This window comes from Lissotriton vulgaris, chromosome 3_2 (assembly GCF_964263255.1).
Source record: "Lissotriton vulgaris chromosome 3_2, aLisVul1.2, whole genome shotgun sequence".
NCBI lineage: Eukaryota > Metazoa > Chordata > Amphibia > Caudata > Salamandridae > Lissotriton > Lissotriton vulgaris.
This window is the reverse complement of record NC_141690.1, coordinates 16586395-16599418: the sequence shown is the minus strand read 5'-3', so window position 1 is coordinate 16599418 and position 13024 is coordinate 16586395. Positions and strand designations below refer to the sequence as shown.

Here is a 13024-nt window from a genome sequence, read left to right as displayed (position 1 = left end):
AGTGTCGAAGGCCGCGGAGAGGTCGAGGAGGATGAGGACCGCTGTTTCTCCGTTGTCGAGCAGCGCTCGGATGTCATCGGTGACTGCGATCAGGGCGGTCTCGGTGCTGTGGTTGGCCCGGAAGTCAGACTGCGAGGGGTCAAGGGATCCGTTCGTCTCGAGGAAGGCGGCCAGCTGCTTGTTGACGGTCTTCTCGATGACTTTTGCAGGAAACGGGAGCAGCGAGATGGGGCGGTAGTTCTTGAGGTCGGTGGGGTCAGCCGATGGCTTCTTGAGTAGAGCGCTGAGTTCGGCGTGCTTCCAGCTCTCCGGGAAGATAGCGGTGTCGAAGGAGGTGTTGATGATGTCCCGCAGGTGGGGTGCGATGATAGCGTTGGCCTTGTTGAAGACGTGGTGAGGGCAGGGGTCGGTCGGAGATCCGGAGTGGATGGAGTTCATCGTGCGGACGGTGTCTTCGGTGCTAATCGGAGTCCAGGCGCTGAGGGTGGTGGTGGGGGGCGGTGGTTCAGTCGTAGTGTTCGTCGGTTGAGTGCTGAAGCTGTTGTGTTGTGCCCTAGAGTGGTGCATCCTTAATGCATACCAATGTGCACCTTGGAGATCAAAGTGCGAGGTGCAAGAGTGGTGCTGGCTCATATGGGATGCTCCTCCGGAAAATGTTGCTGCGGCAATTGACGATAAGCGGTTTGTATGCTGCGGTCTTTTGTCTCCATTACTTTGGTTGTTCTTAAGATCCTTGCTGCTTCCACGTAAAACTTGTCAATTCTTGCAAAGGCTGTTGTTGCCGTGATACTGTAAATGAGCACTGGGGCCTCTGCATGTTCTCCTGCCATTTTGCCGGAGCGTTGTTATTAGATATCACCTCTGTCGCAGCAGAACTGGGCAGCAACAGATGATATGCTCGGCTGATTCTGTGCGATATTGACACAGGCAGAATCCCTTGTTTCCCTTGCAGTCTATGTTTCCAATGGGCCCTGTAATCCCATATTAGCAGTTTTAAGAGCCTGAATCTCAGTATGTTCTGGAGGGTTTGCCTTCCCAGCCCTGCTTTCAGATATGATTGAGTAGCTGTGATTTCATCTGAGTGGACAAGGCCCTCTGAGCCAGGGATATGTCCAATTCTTTCGAGGTCCTGGAACCTTGAGATGTGCCCTCCCTGTTTCTTTAGCAAACCTTTCAGGCCGGCCATTGTTAAGGATGTGTCAGTTATGGTGTCTGGGGGCAAACCCAGTGACTTGTTTGCCTTCAAGAGATACCTGGCCCAATGGCTGGTTTTGTCCTGGAAAACTACTTTTTATGCTTCCCTAATTGTATCAGGGCCCACCTTGGTCACCCTGTAGTACAATTTAATTATGTCTTTTTTACATTCGATATCCATCGTTGAAATATTGAACTCCAGCCGGATCAGTGTACGCCTTGTTGAGTATGAAAGGTTAAATACCCTTCAATGTTAATTGTGTGCTGGCAGGACATTGGTGGACTTGGCTCTAGTAAAGTAACCACTTAAACAACTCTTTTCAAGAGAGTCAGAATGACCAGCTCCTAAGATTAATGGAAGAAAACTATTGTAGAACCATTGTTTTTCAAGATGTTGTTGCAACTACAAGTGTTATAATCACAAGCACATTGTCCGCACAGTTATCTTCTCCAATCTAAAAACCTCTGTACCCCTATCTTCTTAATCCACCTCAGTATCCTCCAAGAGATGCCCTTCTAGAAGTTGATACCCTGCTGCCTCTAGTTGTAAACATTATCTGAGGCTGACCTGTTGCGTGTGTTACACATTCTATGTAATGGTGTCCATTGTTCACCCACAGCCCCCTGACAGTCCATCCCTCCTGCTGACTGCTTATAGTCCATTATGCAGATCTTTATATAATGATGCATTGCTTTTGGTTCACATTTTATGATAGTGTGCATTTAGTTCAAAAAGCTATGTATAGTATAGTGTTTAGCTTAGGCATAGTGCCTTGTAAGTATACTGACCTCTAAAACTGTAAAGATTCTTTGCATACAGCGTCAGCAAACACAGGAACACCACCTCATTTTTGTTTTTGCAAAACTATACAAATATAAATTGAGCAGATAGGGGCACATGCTTGCATCCAGTGAGTTTGTGTCTCCATGAAGGATTGTTTCTGGATTTCTGCCCTGGGACCTTACAACACTGGTTTGTAGGAAGCAGCAGTAACCAATTGTGGTTGATGTTCTATCCGGGCTCCTACTGACGCAATCTGGCCTTGCAAGCAGAGGGCGGCCCACCCTTAGTGAGCAGGTATACAACGATGCATTCCACCTCTCACAATGGCAGGATGTTTAGGTGTTCATTCTAATTAGCATATGCTTAATTGGAAGGGGAAACGTACTATGCTATCTCTGCTTAGTGTTTTCATTATGCTTAGCCCCTTTTGTCACTGTAACCGCTACTCTGCACTTGTTTTCCCTTAGTGTATCTTTAACTAATACTCTGTTAAAAATACTAGTCCACGTGTCTTCTTTGTGTGCTCCCTCTGGGACAAAAGTGAGAGAAGGCCAGGAAAATACACGATTTCTTTGTCAGGTTTGTCCCTAACCTGGCTCTTTCCCGGATAGGTTTGGGAGAGGTTTGCAAGACATCTGCCCATTTTTCCTGCTCCACATATTAAGTTGGTGGACTTGTGTTGCCTGGGGGTGTGTGACCCAGACTGGCTGGCAACAGGACATATTTACTATTTGTCGATATTTCAGGTAGGCGTATAATAATTCATTTTATGTGCATTGATGTGTTATTGTCGAAACTCTCCTGTTGGTTTCTTTACGACAGTCAAGTCCCCCGAAATGAGCAGGTTTCGGTGAGAATTTCTTGGCTCACTTTTGGTAGCTGGGCCAGAGAAGCAAGACAATCCATGGGGAGATTTTCTGAAGTGTTGTGCAGCAACAAACCTTAAAAAAATAGAGATCAGAAATGAAGTTAAATGTTCATTTCAGTTATAAAAAGATCAAGGCATTAAAAGGGCAGGCACAAAAAGAAAGATCATGAAAAATCTGAGATTGGAGAAATAAATGGCGCATCTAGAAAAAAGTTTTTCTAATCTAACCATTAACAAGCTTGCAGCAGTGCACTGAGATGGTTAATTAGAGAGCAGGCGGACAGCCATAAAGCATTTCACAAAGACCAGAACGGATAAGAAATGCCACATTTACCTTAGTTTTGGAGAAGTTACGAAAAAGTTTCAGAATGTATTCATAATCTTCTTCAATATGAGCTCCATGACTGAGATCAGTTACTAATTGCCCTTTTTGAATCCTTGCACATCATTCAGGGTTCTTCCTTTGTTGGTACCCTCACTTCCGGTTGGTATACCTTAGCAATCTGTACCTTTCTGACAGGGCTTACACTGATTTCAGCTATTGTGATTATATTTACCAAGGCTACAGCATACCTCTGGCAGAGTTGCTCATATTCCAGGGCTGCTCATTGTCAGGGCTTGGAGTCGACAAGATGCGTCTGTATAGGCTCCAGGCTGGGCATACAGCTTGTTCACTGGGGGCAGGCGGAGGAGCAGAATATCTCATACCCTCAAACGAAGAGGCAGTGGATGTCTGTGATTTTTTTTTATTTATTTTTTTTATGCTGCAAACACAATCTGAGCAAGCTGTAGCAACGGACCAGCATTGGCGATAGGCCATGCAACTGGGATCCAAGACGACATCCAGTGGAGCCAAGGCATTGTTTCACGATTTGTTGCTTAGACAGCAGCTCTAGAACATCATTGAGGTGGTGATCATCCCTGCAGCCATGCTAATGGTCTTCCAGATGCCTCTGAGGAATAAAGGCCCCCCGTAAAGACCACATCAACTATTATGAAGCCAGGGCCATAGCAGGGGTCTCTGTGAGTGCTCGGGCAGAGGGACATATCTGCTCTCCCTTGCTATAATTGTTGGGAGCTGGGGAGAGAGGGTGCACCTCAAGAAATTCTCCAGTTATCATTCAGGGAATGAGCGTGAGAGGCTGGAGTAACCACCCCACCCAGGGAAACCAAATAACCCCACCACCATTAAGGGTCACAGAGAATTGGGAAAGACTGTTGAGGCCCCTGGTATTGGCACCCCTGCTTCTCCTACCCTCTACCTCTTTTGGATGACTGACACCCATTCTGACACTGCCTCAGGAGTGGCTGCGGATTGGCCTAGGGACTTGTTATATGGTGCAAGGCCAGCAGGCTTAGCCACCACAATTGGCTAAGGCTGTTGGGACAGGGACAGTCAGCAAACAATCACAACTGGCATGTCCCCGCCCTCCCTACCCAACTGATTTGTTTTTCCTTATCACAGCCACCCCTGGGGCACTAATGGAGCCCTTTCTAGGAGCTTTAATTGCCTTGGGGGAACAAAACACATCACTGTGTCACCAGCCATGGCATCCCAAAAATGCAATAAAACCAAGAATCCTTCAGTACGAGATATGCTGAATGACCAGAAACAAGATCCAAAGGCTGTATCAGAAGGTGGCAGCACGCTCTTATACCTCAGATGCATTGGACCCCAAGGCGGCGAAGCTCCAGCAATACAGGATGTCATTCCTCTGCTGATATGTGGGTGCAAGACAGAACTATCCTTCTTATGCCAAGCTTTGGCTAACACTCACTCTGAAACTGACCAGAATCTGCAGAAGGTCAAAAGCAGACTCAATCAGGTCCAAACCATCACTGCAGAGCAGGCCCACGAACAAGATGTCCGAACAGAAATGGTGGTGGCACTAGATTCTTAACTTGGCTTCTTCATAGATAAGTGAGAGGATTGCGAAAATCAGTCTAAGTAGAACAGCATCAGGATTCAGGGCGTCAACCTCTATGTCCCAATCCCTGATTCAAGCCACATGTTAAGGCACATCATATCCACTCTGAAGATGCCAACATGGAGGTTGAGCTGAGTTTTTTTCTGCATATCAGACTAAACCGAACTTGCCACATAAACAGTTTGTGCAAAAGATGCTTCTCTTTTTCAAACTTAAAAAGAGAGCAATGGCGGGAGCAACAGCAATTAACCCAATACATATTTGCAAGGACTCAATAACTGCGCTTGATGAGTCATGGGTGATATATCCTTGAGCAAAGTAGGTTTTTGTGCAAAATCCTGCCACTCGCAAAAGTTGATCGCCTACAGCCGGAGATATCCTGTTAAACTAATGTTCACCTTCACTGGCAAAGCATACACCACTCATGACCCAGATGAAGCCTGTAGGTTCCTACATCTTACTGACACAGCGGCACCTGCCAGAGACAGAAACTGCAACCAGTTGAAAACGTTTCTGCACAGGGATGGTAAAGACCACCAACAGCAAAATTATGTAGAGAAACATTAAATGTGAGTTGAAGGGTGGAGAAGCAGGCACAAGCAGCCACCTGCGATGATGACTAACTGTTGGTGAAGGGAATGTAAAGATATTTGGGTGATACAAGCGATTTCTGGCCTCCTAGAGACGCTTGAGGACACTATATCCTAAGTACCACCATCCAGTACCCTATCTCGTTAGATGGACACCAAACGTTTATTGGCCCAGATGTATCTGAGATAAAGGGGCCTCTCCTCCCAGACACTACTACAGAATCATACTAAAACACATCCATGGAGGCGATATGCTTTGATTTTCTTGATAATGCGTTTTTTTCTGGTTGGTTTCATACTCATAGCAGTTTACTGTCTAGATGTAAAAACATAAAACGAGGATCTGGGGAGGTGTTTGGAGGGACAATTTCTACTGATGATTCTTACAAACCAGTCTTGTATGTTCTTAGGGCAGAAGCCCAGAAACAATCCTTCTTGAGTAGAGAGTGGGAGGGTTGGGGCAGTGATATCAGGATTGAAGCAAGCACCATCTCTCTCCTCGATGGCAGTGGGTCTCCAGCTGGTTTCCCCAAATGCCAAAGGTTCTAACACACCAGTCAAATGCTGTGCAATACTAGAATGGCTCCATGATAAAGATCTCAGGGTTGCCTTTTTGCAGAATGCACACTTGTTAACAAAACAAAAGGAGTAAGTAAGCATTTTGTTGATAAAGAACCTACCATTTAAGCTAGATGCTAACAGGAGACCAGCTGGGTTGGATTCCAGGGATCACAGGTAAACTGAAGACTCTGTCACCATCATATCCCTCTATGGGCCGAAAGATGATAGGAAACTATTTTTTTTCCAACTTGCTCCACAAAATAGAAAGCTTGGCTCATGGTCATTTAGTGTTGGTTGGAACGTTCAATGCCACCATTAGACAAACTGGTAGGAACTCCAGCCTCTAACTCTGACTCTTTCGGTGTAAAAAGACTACAGGTGGTTGTGTTAAATAATAACATAATGAACATGCTTTTGGGACCTCCTACCTACAGAATCACTGGAACAGAACCGAGATCCATAATGTTCAGAAACTGTAGGTACCAAGTGTACACAGTAAGATTTTTACCTGAATGTAAACCAGATTGCAGTAAGTCATAAACATTATGCTGTATTTTGTGATGTAGAATTTAAAAAATGGGACTCTTGTGTTTAACGTTATGTTTCCTGATTTCTGTATGTTTGCTTTTGGACGGAATGTAATGCAGGGGGCCCTCCACACGAAAAGCCCTACACCCCCATTCACCCTAAGACTTATGAATTATATTGCGGTGTACTGCACTGTGAGCAATGGGAGACTTTGGCCACCATCGTCACATCTTCTAGTGGTCCTCAGCATTTGGAATGATGCCACTACTGTTAGATACAAACCTGTATTTACAGTGGTACTGCTATTTAAATGCCTCGTGTGTACTCTCTACCTTCCATGATTATCATTGTTTGCATGATGTTTACAATTGGCATCCCCGGCTCCGAGATGCTCTTTAAATTCATAATGAGTTAGCTATTTTAGAGCAGGGGCAGCTCCTCCACTATGGCGAGGAGCATCACCCCGCTGCTGCTGCGAGAGGCAACAGTGAAAACGTCATCATTTTATTTTTCACTGTTGCCTCTGCTGGATAGCAAGTCACAGGGCAGACCCAGGCCATCCTGGGATTCAGAGAGGAAGAGTGATGGGCACTGCTAAGCAGGGTCGGATTGGGATTTGGCACACAAAAATAAATCGGCCCCCATTTGCATGATGCCTTTCCTCAAATCACTGCTTCAGCGTAAGTTCATTAAAAAGAAGGAGGAGTAGGTGGGGGGGCTTAAAAAAATGCACGCATTAGTTTACACTAGTGAAACGCACCTGAAAACAAGTGAGGCCACTTCTACTGAGGCCCCCTGCTTCGCTCAGTATGTGCATACATTAAGGGGCCGGCCAGCGAGACAAAGGGAGTGATACCTCTGCCTGTTGCTAAACCGGGTGTGGGGGACCGGCGGTGTCGGTGGCAGGGGGGGGTGGTAATGAGCGCCCATCTGCCTGCAAAAAGGCCACTCAGCCACCCACTGGGCCGCTGGCTGTATTCCGAAAATAGAGACACCGCCCAAATCGGCCCCAGACTGCTCAAAAAAGCAGCTCACAGCAGGAACTCCGACACCGGCCCCTCGGGCATTGCCCGAGTGCCCGCATTACCAATCCGAGGCTGCTGCTAAGTGTGTATGTCAGTTTGGTTGGCCGTCTTAAGAAGGCCAATCCGACATGCGCACTTAGCATTTCTCCAACCCGAGCAGTGTTGCACAGCTGTGTGGAGAACACACAGGCTCCCAGGCCCTGTCTGAGTGGCAAACCAGGCTGCTCAGACCAATCCCAGCGCTTCTCTCATGATGGGCAATAGCATTCCCTGCATGAGAGCAGTATCTGGATTGGCATCTGGGAGCCTGCGTAGTGTGCACCAGTCAAGGATCGGGAGGAGCAAGACGGCGGACCCAGCGTCGGGTAAGTGGTAATCTATTTTTTTTTTACAGTTTTTCTTTGTGTTTGTATTTTTGTATCCTCCCCCTCCAACGCTGCTGCGCTACCACGTCGCATTGGGAGAAGCCACAACAGTTTTAGAGTATACTAGGGTGATCACCTTCCTGTCCATGCTTCCTAATATATTGTTCTTTATTTATTGAGCAGGTGTTCGAGATGGACATTTCCAAGCAGCTGCAGGCCTATGAAGTGGAGTACTATGTGCTGCAGGACGAACTGATAGACGCCTCTCCGCTGAGTGACAATCAGAGGATCGATAAATTAGAAAAGGCAAACAGTAGCTTGCGCAAACAGAACCTTGACCTGCTGGAGCAGCTGCAGGTATGAAGTTCCCGCCTGCTTCTGGACAGATAATCATTAACCGTCTGTCAGTTTACAGTGTGCACAGAGTCGTGTCCAAGCTGGACTGTGTGTATATTATGGTCTGCTGCATTTGCTCTTAATCATTTATTATTTTACCCCTGCGGAGACCGCTTTAGAGTGGAAAAGGACTTTACCTGTGGCACAGTGTGTTTGTATAAACTCTATCTTAATGTTTTTGTGTTCTGGATTAGAAATAGTGTGTCAAGTGCCATGCTTTGTACATCCAAGAGTACAATGTAGCATTTACGTTGTACTAGCTGTGCAGAGTATGGAGGTTGCATTAGTTAAATTCAATTGTAGCACCTTTGACACAAACTGATAATAACTAGGTATGACATGCATTAAGTATGTGGTATTTGCATAGCAGAAATCTAGCCACTAGGCAGCAGAGTGCTATACAGGGTCAAAGGCAAATATAAAGTCATCAAATGATTTCGGACAGAGGTAGACTCTAACTGCATTATGATGTGCTGTTCTTTAAAGAGGTGTGTCTAGTTCTTTCCTGGAGAGGATGGGGCGCAGCAGGCAGAGCTGCTGAATCGGGAGCTGGGGATCCAGGTTCGAGTCTCGGCCTCGGCACAATATCTTGTGATTCTGGGCAAATCACCTAATCTCCCCGTGCCCATGGACAGCGCCTGGATACCCTCTTGGGTGTTAAGCTGCACTGTATAAATCTATGAACTTTAACTTAACTTTCCTAAACTGGAGCACGGTTGGGGTAATCCCGAATGGATACATAGATGTTATTCCAGATCCTGAGTGCACATATGGAATAACCCTGATGCCTTGTTTTTTCTGTTTTGCACTTATTAGTCTCTAGTCTGAGGATGTCCTCGTTGTGGATGTGCTGCGAGTCCTTGCGGATGATGAGCTTGTCAGCTGCGTAGGAGGGGATGCGTATCATGATGGTTTTGTAAATGATGCAGATAATCTTTGAAGACAGTGTGGGTTGTCAAGGGAAGCCAGTTGAGTTCCATCAGGATGTGGGTTTTGTGGTCATATTTCTTCAGGCCATGGATGAGATGTGCTGCACCGTATAGGATGCCCTTCGAGGGACAATTCTGCAGTCTGGAAGGTTGGGGAACAGGGCTATGTCACCATCCAGGTGCGAGAGTATAAGGACTTGAATAGCAGTTCTGAAGTTGCCTCCTGTGAGGAACTGTTTCTCTTTCTTAAGTTGAGAGAGGTGGCACCAGGCTGTCTATTCTTTTGACGATAGGCTCCTTAGGCTTGAGGTTTGTGTCCAGTGACTTGGTATTGGGTGAAAGTTGGGGTTCAAAGCCATCAAAGTTCAGGTCATTAAACCAAGCCTGAGCAAGTTGTTTCTTGTTGTTCTAAAGAAATAACAGGAATTCTATCTTGGTGGAGGTGAGTTTCAGGCAGGTCCTTTACTTCCAGGTTTCAATGAGGTGAAGATAGTATCTGAAGTGTTAGATTTCTGGAGCGGAGGAATTTTCAACTAGCGTTATGTAACTTATAAGTGAGTAGAGCCCCAAGGGGCTCTATGAGGAAGTTGATAATGATGAGAAACCAGATTGATAGTTTGAGGATAAAATATCCAAAGCTGCTATCAGGCCCATGAAATTTTCAAGATTGTCTGGAACATTTACCTTAGATTTGTGCAGTAAGTTAGCTGACTTTTTTGTAGCCAAAAGTCTTACATTGTTTCTAATTTGTAGTTTAGCACTGTTATACCGAGTATAGAGAGGAGGGTGTAGAATATCAGTAAGCCCAGGGTCCGTGGCTTGCTCGAGTTCTCCCAGATCACTTTGGGAAAGTCAGGACTTGCTGTTCTCATGTGTAAGTCGTATTCCTCCGAAGACCTGAATCCTCCTTCCATTTCTGACAGCTATCTCGAAGGTCATCAACCCAAATTTCAATCAACTATTTAACACATACCTTTAATCATAAAATGTGCCTTCCTGCTGGAAACAGGCCACAGTAATTCCACTGTTTAAAAATATTTTTTTTAAACTTCAGTTAGTGGCCCTCCGTTTAGAGCAGTTTCCCTGTTCCTCGCATCCCATTAAATCCTGGAAAACTAGTCTTCAACTATCAGCAAATGTTGATATTGCATCCTTCACAATCTAGATACTGTAATCGACATAGTACTGAGACAGCACTCGCATCAGAGAAAACAGGCTGGCCTAATTTTATTAGATGTATTAGCAGCTTTTGACAGTGTGTTGCATACTTTCCTCCTTCATCACGTAGAGAGCATTGGAGTTAGGGGGTTGGCACTGGCGTGGAGGGCTAGGCTGTCTGGATGGCCCCACAATCCTCCAATTATGAAGCCCTTACGTTTGAAGTTCTGTAGGCTCGGCTTTTAGCCCTACCCTATTTAATATTTGCATTCCCGCATTGGCTTTTCTGGTGGACACCTTTAGTGTTAGGATAGTCTCCTATGCTCACAACAAGCAGTTGTATTTATATGCGGATAAAGATACAACAGAGGCACAGGAAGTTGCTTTTAAGAGCGATCTGGGGCAGTTTTTGAATGGATGTGGGCCAGTAACCTTCAGTGAAATCCAGATAAGATCGAAATATTGCCATTTGGCACGCAATTGACTTTGGCACCACAGATTACGGCAGTAGTAGGCTTGTGTTTTGCTTTATTGTGGTCTTTAAAAAGTTTCTGTTCTTGCTTCTGTTTTAGTCACAGAAAACAGTGATCACATCCCGACTGGACTATGCCAGAGTCTTGTATACGGGTCTGCCTGCTTGCTTGGTTAAGAGGCATGCTGCCCCCTTTCTGAACTACAGAGCCCAGATTGGCTTTCTACTTTCAATCAGTATGTCAACATTTTTATACGAAGAGACATTTGGAAGTATAAACCATTAAACATTTAGCTTGTTGTGGGCTGAGACCCATAGATCCAGTCTCAAATGTAACATCTAGCTAATTCCCATTTGGGGTGCAGTTTTTCGAATGATGGAGTACATCTATGCCTCTGCAATCATAGAGTATGCATTTTTCAATTAGTAATCATATTGGTTTAAACTTTGATTGTGGTGATAATTAAAAACATTTGAAGAGCTGGAGGGCCTTGTAATCCGGTTCTGTGGCAGAGATATGTAGTCCTCTGGCTCTTCTGGTGACTGAAGTTTTTAAGCTCTTCATATTTAAAAATATGAAGATGTCAGTGCACTTGGCAGTGGACTGCAGGATCAGTTGGGAAATCTTCAGCTGTAGTTTCCACAAATAGTAGTAGTAGTTTAAATCAGAGTAGTTAGCATTTTAAGCACTTTTACCTTGCCCCAGAGTGAAAATGAAACTGAGAACTTTGGGTGAAGTGCCAGTAGTCTTTACAATCATGGATTGCATATTTTCTATCACCATGTCTTCAACCCTTGTTAACTAATATACCTAGGTATTTAGGATTGTTGGGCACCAAAGTAAACTCTTAGTTTGCTGTACATGCTCTTGTAGGTGACCAGGTTAACTGCATGGTTTTATTCCTCACCTAGTCCCCCCTGTGAACTCAGTGTTTAAAGAATATTGCAACCTTGGCCTTCAGTTTGTACACATAGAGGGTCTATACTATGGTAACATAAGTTGTAGTTCTCTGTCATACAAGATTACCTTCTGTTACTCAGCATGAGTGGCTCTACCGTTGATCAGTGGAGTTTCCCATTGTCTGCTCCCAGAGAATCTAAAGCGAGGAAAAAAAGCATGGGTGGCAAGAGCCTTGCCTGGTTCCTATGCTGACCATGAGCGGTAAATCCACCACAGTTAACGTGGGCCAGAATGCAGCTACTTAGTCTTTTAGGAGCTCAATTGCAGTATCACTAGTATCCCAGGGATCTGTATGACTTCCATGAATTCCATTGTAGTTAGTGCTGCCGAAACAGAGATGGTATTGAGGGTTGTAATGTTGTAGGGGACATAAACTAATCTTTTCCCGGGCTACAGCAAATTAACACGGACACATCGATAATAACGATAGAACGTTCTGAAGCAACGGCTGGCCCAAATAATTCATGCAGCCCTTCAGTACCGTTCTTTCTACACTTCATGTCACACATTGTAGGGACTGCCAATTCCTTCACACATCTGGAAGTAGTGCTGGTGTTTCCAGACAAACTGCGGGCTGAGCTGGATTCTAATGCTAGAGATCATCAAATGCAAGGTGGATATCATTCTTTTGGATTTCACTCCATCTTTAGTCATTAGTAATGTTGTTCCATAGTGGGCTAGGGGTGGCAGATGGTAGTGATATGCTCACTGTGTTGCTCGAAAAGTTGCCCAATCTCTTTATTTATGGTGATTTGTTGCCTTCCATCCTACTCCACTACCCGTATTAATCATAGCAGTGGAGTAGGCTGAGACGAATTATTGCAGACTAAAAAATAAACTGATAACTATATTGAAATTTCCAGGGGATGAGTTTATAGCCTTTTTTATTGGCAACCGCAAGCATTGCTCACATAGCTGTCTTAGTTGTATGCCCAGCAGTTGCCCCACTTTCTTTTCATGCTCATAATCTCTCTGTTCTTGTCTCAGCATTGGAATATTCTACTAGGAAGGTTAAAAAAGCATTAAGCCTAAATTCTACCTCATGTATATGGAGTTTGTTTTTAGATTGGTTTTTAGATATGTTGTTTCGTTAAGTACAAAACATTTTTCCTGGAGTCTTGTATGATTTTTGTCTCTTATATTGGCCTTTCCATCGCTCTTTTATGGACATTTGGATCATTCTCTTTTCTTCTGGATGTGTTCAGCTGCCACCTCTTCTTTGGCAGTGAGACCTAGCCCTTGTTGAGACTTCTCAGTCATAGCAT

The 13024-nt window shown here is 44.9% G+C and overlaps 1 protein-coding gene across 6 annotated transcripts in view; it reads left to right on the top strand.

Annotated features, from left to right (window-relative positions):
- TBC1D1 (TBC1 domain family member 1) overlaps positions 1–13024 on the top strand; it is a 1125494-nt gene that overhangs the window by 1092969 nt on the left and 19501 nt on the right. For all 6 annotated transcript variants that reach the window (XM_086963988.1, XM_086963987.1, XM_086963991.1 and 3 more), the window contains one exon: positions 8027–8200. In XM_086963988.1, coding sequence (XP_086820114.1) covers positions 8027–8200 — 174 coding nt within the window. The remainder of the gene's footprint in view (positions 1–8026; positions 8201–13024) is intronic.